We start from the raw sequence: 20160 nt of genomic DNA, 5'->3' as shown, positions 1-20160 counted from the left end.
CTGCCAACACCTCAGCCCTGGTCCTGGACTTGTGGAGATTCCAGGACTCTGGCTGTCTTCTGACCATGCCTCTTCCTGGAAGGTGAGGTATTCACTCCACTCTCCTTCTAGACCAATGGGTCTCAACCTGTGGCCTTAGACCCCTTTGGGGGTCACCTATCAGATATCCTGCTTGTCAGATATTTACATTATGATTCATAACAGTAGCAAGATTACAGTTATGAAGTAGCAACAAACTAATTTTATGGTTGGGGATTACCACAGCATGAAGAAACTTAATATAGTTAATAGGGTCACAGCAGTGAGAAGGTTGAGAAACACTCTAGACCATTATCTGTGTCCTAAGAACCTCATGATTCTTTTAACAAGATGACTCTAAGATCCCTGTAAAAGTTTGGCCAACTTGAGATCTCAAGTCTGTCCTCCTAAAAACATATGAGGCATCAATGTGATACCTTTGGCCCAAAGGGTAGCCTAGGGGACATGTTTGCCAGGGCCTTGGAAGCTGTAGAAAGAATTTGAACTGTAGTTGGAGTGTCAATATACCCTCATTTTTTAGTCTACAAGGCAGGAGTGGGGACAGGAAGGTGAAGGGACAGCTATGGTTTCTGGGTCTGGATCACCATTGTATTTTTGCCTTATAGGGGGCCTCTACTTTCACTCTCATCAATGCCAGGATCGATGCCCAAGGAGGATGTCCTGGACATGTTTGAGCAGCCTCATTTCTCTAGTGTGCCCTCTGGGTGTGTTCTATCTCACCGGCCCTCAGAAGCTGCTCCAGCTCCAGATCCCTGGCCTTCCTTCCCCTTCCATACCACTGGGAAGATATGTGGTGTGTGTGTGTGTGTGTGTGTGTGTGTGTGTGTGTGTGTGTGTGTGTGCACACATATGCTCATGCATGTACCTATGTGTGTCTGTGTGTGCACGAGTATGGTGCACAATGCAGATGCATGTAGAGGCCAGGTCTACATAAGGTGACTTCTTCGGTCACTTCACCTTATTTGTCGAGATAGGGGTCTCTCCCTGAACCTTAAGGTTGCCAGTTTGGTAGGCTAGCTGGCCAATGAGCTTCTAGGATCTGCAATCACTGCCCCCCTCCCCATCCTCTGCACTGGGTTATAGACGTGGACCACTCACCCGGCTTTTAATGTGGGTGCTGGTCATCTGGAACTAGGTCCTAGGCTGGATAGCTTTCTGTCAGCTTAACACAAGCTAACATATCTGAGAGGAGGGACCCTCAGTTAAGAAAATGCCTCTGTAAGATCAAGCGGTGGTCAAGCCTATAGAGCATTTTCTTAACTAGTGATTAAGTTGAATAAATCCTTTCTTCCCCTAGCTACTTCAGTCACAGTGTTTCGTCACAGCAGTGGTGACCCTAACAAGCCTCGTGTTCCTGCAGCAGGCACTCAGCCAACTGGGCCATCCCTTCAGCCCCTGGTTTCTTACAGATCAAGCCAACACCTGTAACTGCAGCCCTCCAATGTGTCAACACTTAGGTCACAAATGCAGCTGCCCACAGTAGTCAGGTAAGTATCCCAGATGAGTATAACACTCAGAGAGGGGTGAAGTCTACAACAAATGCAGCTACTGTAGGCTTGATGGAAACAAACAGAAAGAAAGCTTTTGGTGGTTTCTGAGAGAGTTCTAGATTAATTGCATTACCCAGAAGTTTCCATTTAACTAATTTAAAATTTTGATGCAGTGTCCACCAAGTGAGAACTAGCCGCAGACCAGCCAAGACAGGTCAACAAGTTAATTACAGTGGTAAAACTAAACACCTACACCAGAGCTGCTGGGTAAGCCGAGGCAGACTTGGGAATTCCCTCCATTTGGTCTGTCCGGATCTCACTGATGTCCCTCTGCAGGTAGAGGGATGAATGGGGTTCTGTGAACTTATTGGTTTTTTTTTTTTTTTGGATGCATATATTTTTATGTGGCTTGAATGCTTTGCCTACATGTATGTATATGCACCACATGCATGCCCAGCGTCCATGGAGGTCGGACGAGTGCCTTGGAGCCCCTAGTCCTGGAGTTACAGATGATGAGTTGTTATGTAGGTACTGGGAACGGAAACCACAGCTTGTACAAAACCGCTGAGTCATCTCTTCGGCCCCTGTGCTGTTGTTGTCTTTGCAAACTTTCCTATCTTGTTCAATCTTGTAAATTCCCACTGTTCCTGTCCCCAGGGTAAACCTCAATGGCTCAGCCAGCCTCTCGATTTCTGCGGCTTCTTGTTCACACTGTTGTTTGCCGCCTTTGGCAGGCTGCTTTAAGACTGTGACGTGCTCTGTATCCCCGCCACCCCCCCCCCCCCCCAAAAGCCTCCAGTTACTTATGTTCCCGGCTCCCTGGCACTTAGCTAGCACAATGCTTGCAGAATGAATAAAAAATAGTGTGCATTAGTAATGAGATGAGTATCACAAAACTATTAGCTGTAGTTATAAATTAGTATTCATGACAATAAGTATCGTCACCCTGGGAATCAGGACTGGGGCAAAATAATATTCGGCGGGAATATTACATGAAAGGAATTTACGTTAAGCTGAGAACCTGATTCTCATGGTGGAACTGGGGACTAAGGGTGTCTAGTGTCCCGGGGCAGAAAGCCTGCGGTGGCTCTGAGCCCGCGGGTGGGCCGAAGATAGGATTGCAAGTGAAAGCAGTGATGTAGAGAGAGCAGCGGGGAAGGGGTGCGTGAGTGCTCTGGTGTGGGGGTGATTGCAGTGTGGGGTGATGAGAACAAGAAGCATGCTGCTGGCGCTTTGCAATGTATCACCCGGAGCTGCCTCACCTGAGAAAGTTTTGTGTTCTCCAGAAGCTTGTGGCCCAGAGCGCCTGTGGCCCAGAGGGCCCGGTGTGTAGTCTGCCGCCCCCGTGCGGCGGGACGCGTACTGCGTCGCACCGGCGGACAGTTTTACCACTAGAGGGCGCAAAAAAGCTCAAACTCCCAACAGGCATAGACTTGTGATGTCATTTAAGTATTATCCAGAGTTCTTTTTACATGAGCCGTGATCAAGCAAAAGACCATCTATCATTCATTTCAGACAAACCAGGATCCCTCTCTTCTGCTTAGTCATTGTCTGTTTCTTCCTTACTGTCCAAGTTAGGGTTACTACTGCTGTAATGAAACACCGTGACCAAACCAACTTGGGGGGGGGGGTTATTTGGCTGACATTTCTACATCACAGTTCATCATTGGAGGGAAGTCAGGACAGGAACTCAAGCAGGGCAGGAATCTGGAGGCAGGAACTAATGCAGAGGCCATGGAGCAGGGCTTGCTCGTCACGGCTTGCTCAGCTGCTTTGTTATAGAATCCAGGACCACCTACCTGCCCAGGGGTGGCACCACCCACAATGGGCTGGGCCCTCCCCATCAACCACCAATTAAGAAAATGCCTTGCTTCAGAGGCATTTTTCTCAATTGAGGTTCTCTACTTTCAGATAGCACTAGCTTGATATAAAACTGACCAGCACACTTACTACTTATAAACTGCCAGTTCTGGGGAGCCCACTCAAGAGCACAAGACACACACACACACACACACACACACACACACACACACACACACACTCATCCCAGGACCTTGTGCATTGCAGTTGCTTCATTTAAATATCTCCACTGTTGGATTTATATGAAGATGACATCTATACAATAAATTTTAGATCTCCCAAAACATTGCCTTTGATTCTTTTTGTTTTCCCAGACAAGGTGTCTTTGTGTAGCCCTGACTGTCCTGAAACCTGCTCTGTAGACCAGGCTGGCCTCAAACTAACAGAGATCCTCCTGCCTCTGGCCTCCTGAGTGCTGGGATTAAAGGTGTGCACACCGCCGCCCAGTCATTGTCTCTTTAAAAAAAAAAAAAAAAAAAAAAAAAAAAAAAAAAGGATGAGAGTAAAAATACATTACCTATAATTCTATCACTCCCAGCCAGCTACTACTGGGAAAAAGCAAGCAAGACAAAAGAAATAGACTCCTTCGTGTTCTCCATGGCCCATTAGCCATATGGAATTGTTGGATGTGATAGAACAATACAGAAAGAAGTGTGAGAGGTTACTTAGCCAAATCCATTTAGGGTGCTTTGGGCTTTTGGTTACAGAGAAGCCAAATCAAATTAGCTTAAGTGGAGACCAGCTGGCTCCTGGCTGGGAGGTTTAGGGGTGGTGTAGGAACTTGTCCTGTCCTAGTGACAATTTGCCAGCTAGAAAGATTTCAGGAACCTAAAGTTTCTCTTCATGACATTTACTTCCTTCCCCCATCTCTTTGTCAATTAAGCCCTGTCAATTAGCCTATCGTGTGCATCAACATCTCAGTCACCCTTCTCACTATTAAACTAGTCAGGGAGCACACAAATTTGAGAAAAATATGTACATGAACGATGAAGGACCACTAACAAAAAATAACTTCTAAGGAGATAAAGATGGCTAAGGAAAAAAATAAATAAATAAGGGCCAGCAAGATGGCTCTGCAGGTAAAGGTGCCTCTTACCAAACCTGAGGACCAGGGTTGAATACCTGGAAGTCATATGGTAGGAGAGACTCCGGGAAGACTTCTCTGACCTCCACACACATGCCATGACACAAATGTGCCCCCCCACACACACGAACAAACAAATATAACTTTAAAATTTAGGCTGAGTGTGGTGGTACACTCCTTCAATTTCAGCTCTCTGGAGGTGGTGGCCGGAGCAGCTCCATTTTACAAAACAGGGGCCTGATACAAATTGAGAAGCTGAAACTTAAAATTGCAGAGATGGTTTGTTGAGAAGAAGTACAGCCTGAAACCATAGAATTATGATGTGTCTTGCCGGGTTTGGGTGGTGCATGCCTTTAATCCCAGCACTCTGGGAGGCAGAGGCAGGTGGATCTCTGAGTTCAAGGCCAGCCTTGTCTACAGAGTGAGTTCCAGGACAGGCTTCAAAGCTACATAGAGAAACTGTCTTGGGAGGAAAAAGAAAAGAATTATGATGTGTCTCACCTCTCACATTAGCTTGTACCTAGATGACTAGGAATGCAATGAAATAGCTTTTTTTTTTTTCTTTTAAACACTCGGTACAATGTTTTTTTACAATATGCTAGATACATCTACTCAGGTTAAAAAATGTTGTGTTTGGACTTCACTTCTAGAAGGCAATAGCATGTTAAGAGGTAGACCCAGGAATATTTGCAGTGTTTTTATTTAAACTTGGTAACAGCCTAAATGTCAACTGATAAGGAATTACCAACTCCCTTCCCTCAACAAAAAACCCACCAAGAGGTCACCTCCATAGCAGCAGAGGCGTGAGTATGTGTTAGGGGAGGGTGTGATAGAGAGACTTAACACAGGCTTTTAAAGTTTTGACATAAAATACACTCTAGAGCCTGCATGTTGGTCATGTCAGTTTTTAATTACAACAGTTTATTAAGATATACTTTTGTTGGGCTAATGTTATGGCTCAGCAGTAAAGTGCTTTGCCTGGCATCCATGAGGCTCTGGGTTCAATACCCAGAACTGAAGGAAATATACATTTGTGTCTGTGTGCTTTTCCCTACATGTGTGTTCCATTTTATGAACTTTTAGTTTTGGAAGTAAATTATTAGAGTACACCTTCAAAGTTCAATGGGAAAAATAATTTTGAACTTAGAAATCTACACTTAGCAAGCTGGCTGCAAAGATGGAGAACAACTTCAAGCCATTTATAATTAAAGCCCCTGGAAGGTTCAAAGAGCTTCCTTATGATTTGACCTCTCTGAAGGAGATAGTGGGAGACATCAGCCAAGAAATCAAGTGCACCCTGTACGCAGAAAAGAGTGGCAGGACCAGCCCTGTACATCATAGAAAAGAAACTAGAGAGCTTTCGGTATTTGTGGCTGAATCTGAGCTGTGGTGGTAGCAAGAGGAAAGAGAATCCATTTTCCAGTAGTTGTGGGTTTTTTAGATAACTTTTTACACTTATTTATTTTGTGTGTGCGTGGGGGGGGTAGGTATGTGACATGGGAACGTCAGAGAACAATTTGACAAAGTCCATCCTCTTCTCCCACTATGTGGGTCCCAGGGATTGAACTCAGGTCTTCAGCCTTGACAGCAAGCACCCTTACCCACTGACCCATCTCACACGTCACGTTTTTCAATTTTCTTCCTTGTTCCACAGCAATCCAGAGCCATGACATTAGAAATATAGAAGAGTCAGGAGGCAGAGGCATGTGGAATGTTGTGAGTTCAAGGTTGGCCTGGTCTAGATATTAAGTTTCAGGCCAGGCAAAGTTACATTGTGAGAGCTTGTCTCAAAAAACAAAAAAACAAAAACAAAAACAAAAACAAAAACAAAAACAAAAACAAAACAGAAAACAAAAAGGGCTGGGGAGGTAGCTGTTAAAAAGCACTGGCTTCTCTTCCAGAGGACCCAGGTTTGATTCCCAGCACCAACATGGTGGCTCACAACCATCTGTAACTCCAGTTCCAGGGAATCTGATGCCCTCTTCTGGCCTCTATGAGTACCAGGCACACATGGTGCCCAAACTTACAGAGAGGCAAAATACCCATACCCACAAAAATAAATAAAGAAAAAGTTTAAATCGGAGTTTACAGAAACTAAAAGGCAGCTATGGGAGGAGAGATGGAGGGGGGCAAAGAGGAAACCCAAGACACTGATGAAAATTGACAGACTAGAAAATTAAGTCATTTCAGAATAAAATCAAAATCTGCAAAAGTAACTATAGGAAGAAAACTCAATGACACAACTAGGAAAACGAGTCTGTAAGGAAGAAAGAAATGGATACTTAATGATCAGAACAGGCAACTGAGCATAGGGCTGATAAACTAAGACTCAGTATGCTGGCAAGATGGCTTAGGGGCTAAAGGCGCTTGCTGCAGAACCTAACAACCTGAGTTTGATTCCTGGCACTGATAGGACAGAAGGACAAAAATGACTTCCACAAGTTGTCCTCTGACCCCTACATATGTGCACCCACACATGGTAAATAACCCTAGTAAATGTTAAAAAACAAACATATTTTTAATTTAAAATATAATCCACAATATACAGATATACATGTGAAGCCAAAAAGAAGTTAATGTAAGAAAATGCTATGAGTGGCTATTACTGGGGCACATAGAGGCAGGATTAAGGATATCCAGGCCTTTTATTATCTCTCTCAGCACTCGGATGGTTTTTTTTTAAAGATCACCCAGAGACTGTGTACATAGAACAAAATGAAATACTATTTGCTGAGGACTTCCTTATGTGCTGTTGCTATGGTTAAGTGCGTGCCTGCTGCCTGGAGACGCTCATTCAGTGGACCCCGGTTGCCAGGGAAACCAGAGCTGATAACAAAGGTAACACCAAGGCCTAATGTTCACCACGCAACCTCTCCAATCTAGCTCTTCCAATCTAGCTCTCACTCCTGTGCGATGCTGTCAAGCCACAGGGAGCTCACGGCATTCCCTGTGACACTGTGGCTAATTAGTCATAATGGTCAGCAGTGATCTGCTTTGTCCCTGTTTGTTATAAACATGCCCATGAGAAGTGAGCAACAGCCACTTAACCAATGTTATACCTTGGTGTTCATAGTATCGTAACTACCATCCCCTTCATGTCCGGCTTTCCACACTCACTGGGGATCTCAACTCAGGTCCCCAATCTCACCATCTAGGTCTTTACTCACTGAGCCGTCTCCCCAGCCCTCACTTCTTAAAACAGCATCTATGCTATTTGGTAAACTTGAATCATTTTATAAGCTTTTGTTTTTGTCTTTGTGGGTGTGTGTATGTGTAGGTATCTATGGAGGTATGTGCATGCATGTGCATGCGTGTGGTGTCTGCCCCATGTATTTGTGTGCCCTCAGAGGTCAGATGACGACATTGGATCCCCAGGAGCTGTAGGTACAGGAGGTTGTGAGCCACCCAGCATGGGTGTGTTGAATGAAACTCCAGTCCTCTTAATCACTAAATCATCCCTCCAGTCCCTTGATTCATTAAAAAACAAACAAAATCTATTTCCAAAGGTGCCCAAGAGATGATCCCCCAGGTGCTCCCCCTCAAACTAATACTCTTGATAGCAAGCAGGGGATGCCTCCTCTATAGTAACTAAGAGAGGGATGAAGACCTACTCAAACTGCCGCTAAGAATGGAGTTTTGGAAGTATTCTGTGGGCTGAGTAAGGTCAGGTGACTGACGGCTTTGTGTTCGGGGATGGGACAACAGTTACACACTCATGTTAAAGGAGCAGCAGAGAAAGGTCAGTGTTTGGGCCACAGAGAACCCTCTCCATTGTTTATCATGCAAAGGGTAGTTTTCATATTTTTTATTATTATTATTATTTTAGTTTTTCAAGACAGTTTCTGTGTAGCTCTGGCTGTCCTGGAACTCACTGTGAAAACCAGGCTGGCCTCAAACTCAGAGATCTGTCTGCCTCTGCCTCCTGAGTGCTGGGATTAAAGGTGTGTGCCACCACTGCCTGGCTCTGTGTGTGTGTGTGTGTGTGTGTGTGTGTGTGTGTGTGTGTGTGTGTGTATCTACATTTTCATGGTAAGAACTTTACCATCTCACACCCCATTAAAATCTTAGCTGAAATGCAACCTCTCCATGTGACAGTATTGCAAGAGTTGGAGGTATGTTGTGAGAATGTGGCTGGTACAGACAAGTCTCTGTACTCTATGAGGACACAAGACAGGCCATAAACCAGCAGAAGCTTGTCACCAGACAGTGGATCTGAATAACAACTTGAACTTCCAAGTTTCCAGAGCTACAACAAATGTTATTTAAGCCCCCAGTCAATGGTAGTTCAATGTAAATCTGAACTATGACATTACCTTTCAACAAAGTCCGTATTTTCCCTTTATTAGCTGACACTAAGTGTAAACTTTTAAGAATGTTTCTTACTTTTTCAGATCCTTTGGAGCAAATGTGAGCCACTTGACATGGGTGCTGGAACCAGGAAGGAGTGGTAGGAGCTCTCCTTCTGGGCCTTCTCCAGACCCAGCATCTACACACTTGTTTGATAACAACTAACATACCCACAATGGGACATTTAGAGGTCCCTTAGAGCTGTGTTATTTCAGACTTAATATAAATGCTTCCTTATCCCACTGCCTTCCTAACTCCTGGACCCTAGCTCCCAGGTGAACTATTTATTAATATCATCACATTGACAGATTCTAGTCATAGCTGTAGAACTACAAGAACTCACATATTTCTGCAACCAAGGTGGTTCTGTGTTTTCTTACCTAAAGACCTTCTGAAAGGTAAGCATCAGTGCTCAGTGGGATACTTAACACATCATAAACCAGTGTTGCAGCTTCTGTTGAAACCGGTGGAACTCTGGTTGGTGGCAGAGCATATGCTTCACGTGCTTAAGGCCCTGGAGTCAGTCCCCAGCCTGAAAACAAAACCAAACTCAAAGCCTCCAAACAACAAACAACTACTCAAATTACAAACACTGACCTCGCTCCCCAATTCACAAGTACAGCATTCAGTACAGAGCAGAGGAAAAAGAGAGAGAGAGAGAGAGAGAGAGAGAGAGAGAGAGAGAGAGAGGAGGGGGGATTAAGACATTAGAAGGGATATCAAAAAGAGGTATGTGTGGATAAAGATCATACAGGAACATCAGACTTCAGCTTTTACTGTGATACCACGCCCTTAGAGGTTTCTGAGTAGAAAGGTGGCATCATCTGATAGATTCTAAATAATGATCACTCTGCTTTGTGGGAAATAACCTCTACCAAGTAAATAACAGAGGCAAGGTTATCTGCTGAAGAATAAACCAACAGGAAGGAGTAACATGTTCACTAAAAGACAGACACGAGGCTTTTAATAGCAATTTTATTCATAATGACCACAAACTGGGAAACAATCCAAGTATTTGTCAACATTGAATGGATAAATGGGTACAATGAATGGACTATGACTCTGAAGTGAAAAATGAACCGTTACAATCCACAACATGGGTCACTATAGCAGACATATAGAGAACAGAAGAGACAAGAGTGTCTATAATTACACTTGATACAGATTCAAAACAGGCAAAACTAACGAACAGGCAATAAAGGCCAGACCAGTAACTATCTCTCTGAGTGAAAGGCAAAGGGCACCTACTGGAGTAACAACTACCTTCTACCTTGACCTGGGTGGTGCGTTTACAGGTGAATATAAAAATCCACAGAGGTGGACACTGAGTATTTGTAAATTTTTATCTCAGTGAAAAAGCAAAGGCATATTTAAAATGACGTAACTAGGGGGAAAGAGCCACAATAACTAGTAGTGTTATCTTCCAAATAGTTCATTTTCCTCCCAGCTGTATGGAGGGGTTGCACTGCTCCTTGAACTCTGGTGTGGCTGTGGGCTTTTGCAGCCTCTGCTAACTGCCAAACTTTCTCTTCTCATTCCCCAAAGTAAGCAGCCAGCTCCTAATGAGCATCTGCTTTGTCCTGAGCCCTGAGACAGGGGCATTTTAAGCAGGAATTAATGAACAACACATTTCGGCTTGTGCTGCACATACACACCGTGTCAGAACTACTCAACTCTGCAACTGTAGAGGGAAGCAGCCATGGCAGTTCATAGACAGACATGGCTGTACCCCTGACACTTCCTCTGAGGACAGACTTAGCCCGCCTGCTGTATTTGCCAGCCCTTACCTACACGAAGTCCTAGACAACTTGCTACAGAAAGTTGTGGAGACATTAAACTTTTGTAGTTATTCACCTCACGGCAACCTTTCCAATCCTGATGCAGAACTAAAATACTAAACATGTTTCTTAGTGATTATTATTTGGAGGCATTCAGGAAGATTGCTACTGGAAGATAGAAAAAAAAATAATTACAAAGGTTACAAAGGGGCAATTTATATTATAGAGGCAAAAGTACCCCTTGAGATAAACTGGGAGACAGGACATCTACCCTTTATTAAAGAAGAATTATCTTGTGGTGGCTGTTGGCTGTATTTGAGAAAATGTATAGGACATGAACTCAGTATTTGGTCAGTTTCAAGGTAGAAATTATAGACTATAAAGTACTTACAGTGTAGGATGAGGCAATTTTTCAAATACGAGATAAAAATGAGAAACTTTAATGAGAAGGTTGATGAAAACCTAGTTTTGCATCAAGGATCAAATCTCTGAATAACTGTCATACTTACTACCAAGACCTCAGAGTGAACTAATTAATAAATTGTGAATTCCTAAAACTGTAAGTCCAATTAAGAGAATGATACAGTTCACTTCTTAAATTGGGCAAATAGCTTAATGACAGAGACTCAGGGTCTGGATTTCAGACTAAAGAATGAAAAGGCCCAGTTACCTAGAAATGAAGTTCACAGAGGCGTGAAACAAGAAAGCAAGGAAATACAGGAAGGTATGTGTTAACTGGACCTCATCTGGGGTTTTCCCCTTGGGGAGATGACGTGGGCATTCCACATGTAGGAACATTAATGACTTGAGGATCTAGTAGCCAGAAGGGCTAAGACAACCTTCTCAGAATCAAGTTTACTTACTCTGAAATTCCAGAAGAGCCAGAAATCATCTGTAAAGGAAAGTAACTACTAAATAGCATGCCATTTTCTCCTAGGGTTGATGCCTACAAAAGGAAAAATGGATGTTAACTCTCAATGTGGCATTGTCTTTCTCCAATACTGAAGGTAATTTTTAGATTACAGAACTCAGTTCAGTCTAAACACCTATCCAATCCTTTCCCTCTGTATGTAGGTTCCTTTGGAAATTAAAAAAAAAAAAAAAAAAAGACTATTATGGATGTACTTAACACTACAGAGCAGACTTGTGAGTACAACTAGGTTTGAATCTTGAAATTACTACTAATTTACTAGGGTAAATTACAATCTGTTTTCTTAACAACATTCACATAGTATTTGAACCACATGCTAAGCACTGCACTAAATTCAAGAAACACAACAATGAGGTTGCTAGTCACAAATAAGGGTGAGTTTCACTTCTTAATTTGCAATCCATGGCTAAGAAGTACTCAGTGAACAGGCTGGATGTCTATGAAGATCAAATGAAGACTTAAAGTTTCAAAGGTCATAATAATCAGACAAGTATTTATTTGCCCAAACATTTATTCAAATGCCAGGCTTTGAACTAACCACTAGAGATGAAACAATGGGTTAGATTTCTCCTTTCCAGTCTAGCTATGACCAATTCGCAGTAAGAAATGCTAAGTAGGAAGGACAAGGGTGTTTAGCAAGTGTAGTTGGGCACCTAGCCTAGAGGGCACCACTGAAGCTTCTTAGATATATAAACCAAGATCTGCAAGATGAACAAGTTTATATCCTATCTATTCTGACAGCAATGGTGAAAGCCATGGAGCAGTAGGATGAGTTTGGGGCTTGGTGAGGGCTACTGACGGGCAGCTGTAATGCCATCTGCTGAAGGGGCAATGAGAGCAAGAGCAGGTTTGGGAGAAAGAGCTAAGATGGGTTGGGAGGCTTTCGAGAGAGCAGAGTGTCAGTGATACTAGCAACTAGGATTTAGGGGGAAACCTTCAGGACATAAGAATTTGGAAATACCTGCATACAGGGGGCAACTGATGTCATAGAAAGAGATCAACTAAGGAGGTACTGTAGGGAAACCGAGGCAACGTAGATTAGGCAGCTTAAAAAAAAAGTAAACAAAGCAACCGACAGACATACTTAAGAGGAGCCTGTAATGACAGCATACCTGGAGCTGGTGTCTCTGCAATGCTAGGATGATTTCTAGGAGGGAAAAATACTGACAGATACTAAACTTGAGTGATTTGACTGGCAACATGGGAGACTGGGCAAGCAAATATTTGAACTAGTGGGAATGAGAGAAATGTGGAAGGAACAGTTAAGGACACAGAGTTGTTTGTTTTTTTAAATGGCACTTATTTTAACTATATTCACTGATACCACAGGACCAGTAACAACTATATATTAATAAAGGATAGAGAAAAGACTGCCATGCAGCTAGAGTTACTCAATACAGAAGACGGCAAAACACCTTAAACAAGTGGTTCTCAACCCCTTTGGGCTGCATATCAGATATTTACATTATGATTCATAACAGTGACAAAATTACACTTATGAAGTAGCAATGAAATAATCTTATGGCTGGGGGTCACCACATGAACTGTATTAAAGGGTCACAGCATTAGGAAGGTTGAGAACCACTGTCTTAAAACAAACAAATAAACAAACGAAAAAAACCCCAAGACTAGTTACAGCAAACTCTATTGCTGAGAGTCAATTAAAAAAAAAAAAAAAAAAACTTAGCTTATTTATATCTCCCCCATACTCACACTGTGGCTACATGATGCAATCTAATTTTATTATCACCTTAAGCAAAACACGAGAACTTGATAGAATGCACAAGATAATAATATTTAGAGGACTAGGAATAGAAAGTAGAAGCGGCTTTCAGAACTTCTAATCATTCTCTCAAAAAACAAAAGTATATGAAGGATTTGCTGTGAAGAGTAATACACAAAGCTACTGGGAAATTACCAGTAGAGTCCTTCTGTTTTTCAGGTATTTAGGCTTATTCTCAGATAAGCAAAATGTCAACCTGATACTGGCTTTTCTTCTCTGACCCGCTGGTATTAGGCTTCCCTATCAAGTCTGCCATCAGCTTCTACTGGAGATTTCCCTGGCCCTTGAAATAAGATGATGTGTACTTGGTGGGGGAGGGTGCTGGCACTTTGGGAGGGATGACTCTTCATGGCATCAGGCTGTCCTGAACACCACAGGAGAGAGAAAAATCTTTAAGCTCAAATGCCAGCATAACCCTCCAGTAAATAAGATAACCACAAAGGTGCCCCGACACACTTCCCAGCACTCTGTGGAAGGACAGGTTCTACCTCGGGTTGAGAACCACTGATCTGACTTTGGTTCTTTAGGCTCGTGTGGCTTGGCATCGGTTCCTTCTAAATTCTTGGTTGTAATCAGGTTCCTTGAATATGCAACAGGATAATGTGCTGCAATAGTTAAGACAGAAAGCAGCAGGGCAGCTTTGAAACTGTACTCGAGGATGAGTTACAAATCAGGTGCTGCTTTTACATCCGGCTTACAATGTTGAGCTTGACTGTAAGGTTGACGTTTTCACGGTTAACATGTCTGATAACGTTAGAGAACAAAACCAACGTCTCCACGAGTGGGAATTGTTACAGTCTGTGGATAAGGCTGCTTCTTGAGATTTAAATATTACATGTGTACTGTCTTTACTCAATATGTATGACAGTTCTAGAGGAAATCCACTTTCAGCAGCTAACAAAATCTGACACTTGTCATTTCAAAATAAAGTGTCTCCCTTAAGCATAGTTTCTTTACAAAACATTAATCCCATGCAGAAAAGACAAATAAACTAAAACCTCTCATAACTCCTGATCCTGAAGTTTAAAATCCCCCCTCCCCTGCCCCCACCACTGTTTTAATAGGGTCAAAAAGTTCTTTCTAGGGGAGAAAAAAGCATTACTGACTGGCAATGGTTAAGATTCCATACTTACCATGGTCCTTTGACAGACAGCTGGAAAAAAAAAACTGCCCCTAGCTGTGAGAAAATAAGGAGCAAACCCCCAATAACCATTTATCCTTAATTCCTGATAGTGAGGCCTCCTAAATCAAATCTTAAATTCTTGCTGCTCCAACCAAATTTTGATTACTTCCTCCATCTGTAATGTCACCATCAACTGGGTAGGTGGGGGTAGAGCCAAAACTCCTCCAGTATTTACTTCAGGCTCAGAAATATGCTTTCAAAAATAATCTTAAATTCTGTTAGCTAGACAAAATACCTCCACTGTGTATACGCTCCTTTTCAGAAACTTAATTAGCTATGTTTCTGTAAACTGACTCAAATACACTTTAAGGAGTTGGTCATTTCAAACCATCACACTTTTTACACCAAGTCAAAATAAGAGCTGAAACTTTTGGCATATATCTCTAGAACATCTTAAAACCAGACTTCTAGTTCAACTTGCAATATCAATACCAAACTTGTTGAAAATCCGTTATAACACAAAAGTAAAAGGCAACATTTCCATTAAACGAAGTTTTTAAAAGGTGGTATTCTTATGGTTCAGTCCCATGTTGCCAAAGGAGATGTGGACAAGCAACATGTCAGAAAGATGCCAATGTTTATCAATTTGGACATCTTGTAAGAAGCTCAATGCTTTCCAACAATCCAAATTAGGAAATGTGAAAGAAAAATCAAGCTAGTTTTTCCTTTTCAAACTGAATTCTTGTTGTACGACAAAAGCTTATGAGTCATTTCTTTCTCTCACAAGATCATCCCAACGAGGATCCATTTCAGTTGTGGCAACTCGAAACAGTGCTTGGAGATGCTCATCGGTCAGTGGCTGGCTCAGGGTGTGCTGATTTCGAGTTAAATATGAAAAAGCCTTATCACAGATCTGGTTACTGTCAAACAAGGATGCCACCTTATAGGCAACCCCTTTGATAATTGGGTAAGCTTCACCAGACAACCCAGCATAAAACTGTCCCAAGTCTTTGACTTGGTATTCATTCCACAGGTCAGTGTTCCCCTGAAGCTTTGTCAGCTCCACTCTCACCGAAATAGGCGCATATTCAGGTTTAAAGCTAAATGGATTTGCAAAAAGTTCCAAGTCCTTTTTGATGAACCTCAGGTCCTTAAAATGTCTCTCGAAATCTTTTAGTAGGCGGGAGATCACCATTTGGTACCTGTCAGGGTCAAATATTTTTTGATCTTCCTTAAACTGCTGTTTGAGCTCATCGACGATGATGCTGAAGGCAGGAAAGTCTTCGAGGTTTACCTCCTCCATATGTCTCTGAAGTGAACTCAGCTTAGCCTCAAAGGTACAGATTCGGTCAAAGGCGGCAGCAGCAAAGACCTTACTGATTTGCAGTTCTTCACTGATCTCTCGAAGATAATCCATAATATCTACCAAGAAGCCAAAATCACAAAGCCATTGCTTGTCTGAGAAGTGGACTGTCGTTGCCCCCACCGAAACCAGGAAGGCCTCTATTTCCTTTCTTAGTGAAAATATGAGTTTTAACGTCTTGCCTCTTCTCAGCCAGTTGTTCAAGCACCGTCCATTAACCCTTTCACCGTGCTCTGATTCAGACTCAGTCAGTAAAGGCTGGAACTCTGGGCGCCTAACACCTCGGGTCTTAATCATAACTACCCATTCAGATATGGTATTTATGATCTGATTAATATCAACATCATAGGAACTCAACAGTTCCAAGTGCAGAAATCCGGAATAGTGGATAACGTTCCAACAATTGGGGCTCACGGCCTTTTCTCTCATGTAGGAGACCAGCCCCGAGTTCTCACCAATCATCCTTAAAGTGTGGGTCGTGGTGAGTCCAACCATCCGCTGTAAGCTGAGCCCCGCAGTCTGCAGGGCCTCCAGGATTGCCGCCATGAGGGCCCCGACGCTGAAGTGATGAGTCAGGTTGATAATCGTCAGAAGATCTTCCTGCACCTGCAGGTCGTGGCCGACGCCACGGATGAAGACCAGGAGGTAGTTCTCATAGGCCACGAAAGCCTGGTCATCCAAAGCAAGGGAATAGGCCTTAAAGTCCCTGGCTCGGTTAAACAGCTGGCCACGGAGGTTGCTGTCAATGCTCAGAATCCTCTGCCGTGTGATCTCTGGCGATAAATCGATGCCTTCCAGGACGCCGACGTGATCCGGCAGCACCTCTCTCAGCAACACCTCCATGCATTGGTGTACGAAGTCTCCCTCACCCCAGCCGCGACCCTTCAAGGCCAAGAAGCGACAGAGGCCGAGGCCTGCCCGGGTCGCTCTCTCCTCGGGAGTGAGCACGGAGGCTAAGGACATGTCGCCCTGACGCAGACGCTCCACCAGGGCCGCGCGCTCCTCGTCCCCTACAAACCGTTCGTAGAATTCGTGCTCGGCCTCGTAGTGGCGCCTCACGTCGCGTTCCCGGGTGGAGGCGACCAGGCGGCGACACACCAGGCACAGGGCCCCGTCGCCCTCCGCAGGCTCCACCACCAAGTAACGCTGGGTCCACTCGGGTCGGAACACTAGGGCCTCATCGACTTCCATCCTAATCCTCTTGGGCGTCATCCACATTCTGCGGGAGGCCACAAGATGACGGCGAGCTCGGAGGCCGCAGCAAACGGGGAGGAGCCCGACGTGCGCCAACCACCCCCGGGCTGCTGCGCCAGATCACCCGAGCAGGGGCGCGCCAGCCTCCGCCAGGGCACCTCCGCTCCTATTGGCTGGAGATTTCGTATTCCCTTAGCTCCCAGGAATGAGCCAATCGGAAGAGAGGACCGTGAACTTTGACGCGCAAGCGCGTGGCCTTCGAGCCCAGCGGGCGGCCGCTGATTAGGGCGGGGACAGAGACCCAGGAACTGACGTAGGAAGGCACCTGACTGGCATCCACGCCGCCCAATCACCAGCCGTCACTGGGAAGGCGGGGCGGGACGGCGTCGGCGGAAGCTGGAGGAAGAACGTGGGCGCGAAGAGCCGAGGTGATTGGCTGGCGGCGAGCTCTGGCGCCAGTATGGCGTTTGTAGCGGGAGTGATCCGGCGTCTGGACGAGACGGTGGTGAACCGCATAGCGGCGGGGGAGGTTATCCAGCGGCCGGCTAATGCTATCAAAGAGATGATTGAAAACTGGTACGGAGGCCGCGGAGCCGAGGCCGCCGAAGGCGACCCGACCCCTGCTGCAGTCGGCCACCGTGCTGGGCGCGGGGACCGTGAGCGCGCCCGGCCGGCCTCCGGGCCTCCCGCTGGCGGGGGCTCCTCCCGGCTTCCGCGGGACCCTGACTGGGCCGCTTGTAGAGGAAGCGGGCGTGATGTTGATTGACTGGTACCTCCCCGCAGGAGGGTGCCTGACTCCGCATCACATACGCAGAAGACGCGTGAATTGAGGGTGGAGGCAGAAACAGTCTCCTGAGTATGCCGCCTTGAGTTACCGTTCATTCAGTCCGTACACATGCAGGGCACAGTTCTTCCTGCGTTTTATTCAAAGTTACTGTCGCTTCAGATCAGGACGTGGGGCTTTTTTATGACTCCTATTGTCAAATTAGTGACCCCAGTTAGTGTTCTAGGGGGAGGCATTTTTTTTTGCTTCTGAGATTTAAACCTGTCTCGTTGTATAGTGGAGAGGTTAGAAAAGGGAATGTGAACAAGGTATACCTCAAAATAGACACACCACGAAATAATTTCAAAAAGGACACCCATAGAGTATGAATAAAGACTATGTCAGATCCTTTGCGTTAGTATCAGTTGATGTTAGTGAAGCCCATACTTTGTTATAAAAAGAAAAAAAGAAAAAGAAATTTCTCCAGTTCGGAATAGCAGTCTTGTAGAAGTTCACTGAAAACTTGGGTCAGTTATTGTACCGTTCCTGAATATAGCATAGCTTATATTCAAGCAGAGATTTTGCATAGATTCTGGTTAAAGTGCATTTTAAATATTTAAGGTTTTTGATACAGAGCTGCCAAGAAAAGTTTATTATTTAAATAACTCACTGTCTTTTTCACTAAAGAATTTTTCATGAGAGGAAATTTATAACTTCTCCTTTTCATGCAGCCCCAGGCCAAATTTGTTTTATGTGGTAGATAACTTCTTCCTTTTCAAGATTATTTCCCCCTTTTAGCTTAATTAATCTTGTTTACTGATTTGTGTGTGTGGTGGAGGTTGTGTGTACAACACACTTGTGGAGGTCAGATGAGAATGTCCATGTTGTGGGTATAAGGAACTGAACTAAGGAAATCTGGTTAGTGGCAGTGTCTAATCCCCTCAGACATTTCAGTTTATGTGTATAGGTGTTGTGCTAGCATATGTCTGTGCGCCATGTGCATGGATTGCCCTTAGAGGCCTAGAGAGGGCATGGAGCCCTCTGCAACTGGAGTTACAGATGGTTGTGAGCCACCATGTGGGTCCTGGGAATTGAACTCTTCCTCTGGAAGAGCAGCCAGTGCTCCTAAATGCTGAGCTCTCTCTCCAGACCCTCTTATTTGTTTTAGTTTTTTGAAACAGGGTTTCTCTCTGTAGCCCCCTCTGGCTGTTCTGGAACTCATCTTGTAGATTAAGCTGGTCTTGAACGCAGAGATCCATCTGCTTCTGCCTCTAGACTGCTGGGAATTAAAGGTGTACACCACAATGCCCAGCTCCCCTTAAGCCTATTAAATTTCTGCATGGCAGTTTTTCTTTGCTTCATCATGAGTGTGTTTTCTTGAACATATAAGAGTAGAGAGGAAAGGTGGGCCTTTAATCCCAGCAGAGGCAGGTGGATCTGTGTGAATCTGGTACAAAACTACACAGAGAAACTCTTCAAAAACCAAAACCCAAAAAACAAAACACCAAAAAAAAAAAAAAAAAAAAAAAACCAGACTGATTAAAACTTTTTTAACAGTAAAATTAGTTGAAAAAAAAGAAAAGAAAAGAAATGTGCTAAAAGGATAGTCCTACAGGAACAGAAATGTAGGCTCTGCACTTATCACTTATGTAGTGTATATGTTCATATAGTACCCATATCGAGTTTGTAAGACAAAGAGAAAATGTGTTATTCAAGCACTCTGTTTGGAATTTATTATTATGTGTATCAAAGTAGTTGCAACTGACAAAATATTTTCTCTGATTGCCAGTTTAGATGCAAAGTCTACAAATATTCAAGTGATTGTTAAAGAAGGAGGCCTGAAGCTAATTCAGATTCAGGACAATGGCACTGGAATCAGGGTAAGTAAAGCCTGGGGGATTGGATTTGTGTGCTTCATCTCAAACCTCTAGGAAAATGCAAGAATCTCCCTAGCGTCATAACTTTAGTCTTTTTCAGAAAATATTTTTGATTGAAAGCTTTGTATTGGACATACCAGTAAATAAAATGGGAAAAAAATCCTTTGTTTTCTCCTGGTCGTGGGAGTCAGTAAATAGTGACCAGCATGTCAGATGGCATACAGTACTGTACAGAATGTAAAAGCTAGGAGGAAAATAGGACCAGAGAGTGGAAAGAGATGCAGTCTCCGTTTATTGGTGATTCAGGAGGAATATGGATGTGATATTTATGGAGAAAACCAATGGAGATCAAGGGGCAAGTTAGGAAACTGTTGAAAGGGTGGTTGTCATGGACAGAAATAACAATGAAGACAAAAATCATGAAGTTGAAGCATGCCTCATCTTGATGGACCAAATGAAATTTGGGTATGCATACAATTCCAGCACTTGAGAGGTGAAGGTTGGAGAATTAAGTTTGAAGCATCCTGG

General features: G+C 43.9%; 2 protein-coding genes across 4 annotated transcripts in view; one reads left to right on the top strand and one right to left on the bottom strand.

Moving 5' to 3' along the window:
- Positions 1-9777: 9777 nt before the first annotated feature.
- On the bottom strand, positions 9778-17108 carry Epm2aip1 (EPM2A interacting protein 1). Its single transcript, XM_027414740.2, has one exon. The coding sequence runs from the start codon at positions 17014-17016 to the stop codon at positions 15196-15198; it is 1821 nt and encodes a 606-aa protein (XP_027270541.1). The 5' UTR covers positions 17017-17108; the 3' UTR covers positions 9778-15195.
- A 318-nt stretch (positions 17109-17426) lies between these two features.
- The window catches only part of Mlh1 (mutL homolog 1), a 48583-nt gene continuing 45849 nt past the window's right edge, over positions 17427-20160 (top strand). For 2 of the 3 annotated variants that reach the window (XR_004769772.1, XM_027414720.2), the window contains exons 1-2: positions 17427-17568; positions 19545-19635. Coding sequence is in view for 1 of the 3 variants with exons in the window: in XM_027414720.2 (XP_027270521.1) it covers positions 17453-17568; positions 19545-19635 (207 nt within the window). In the remaining 2 variants the exon portion in view is untranslated. The remainder of the gene's footprint in view (positions 17569-19544; positions 19636-20160) is intronic. The other variant, XM_035444013.1, reaches the window with a different exon arrangement.

Source organism: Cricetulus griseus, chromosome 4 (genome assembly GCF_003668045.3).
Source record: "Cricetulus griseus strain 17A/GY chromosome 4, alternate assembly CriGri-PICRH-1.0, whole genome shotgun sequence".
Lineage (NCBI taxonomy): Eukaryota > Metazoa > Chordata > Mammalia > Rodentia > Cricetidae > Cricetulus > Cricetulus griseus.
The sequence above is the reverse complement of the archived record's forward strand: the minus strand, read 5'-3'. Positions and strand labels throughout refer to the sequence as shown.

Bases quoted from the DNA above. Each gene is read 5' to 3' on its own strand.
- Epm2aip1 (XM_027414740.2), bottom strand. From the start codon at position 17,016: ATGTGGATGACGCCCAAGAGGATTAGGATGGAAGTCGATGAGGCCCTA.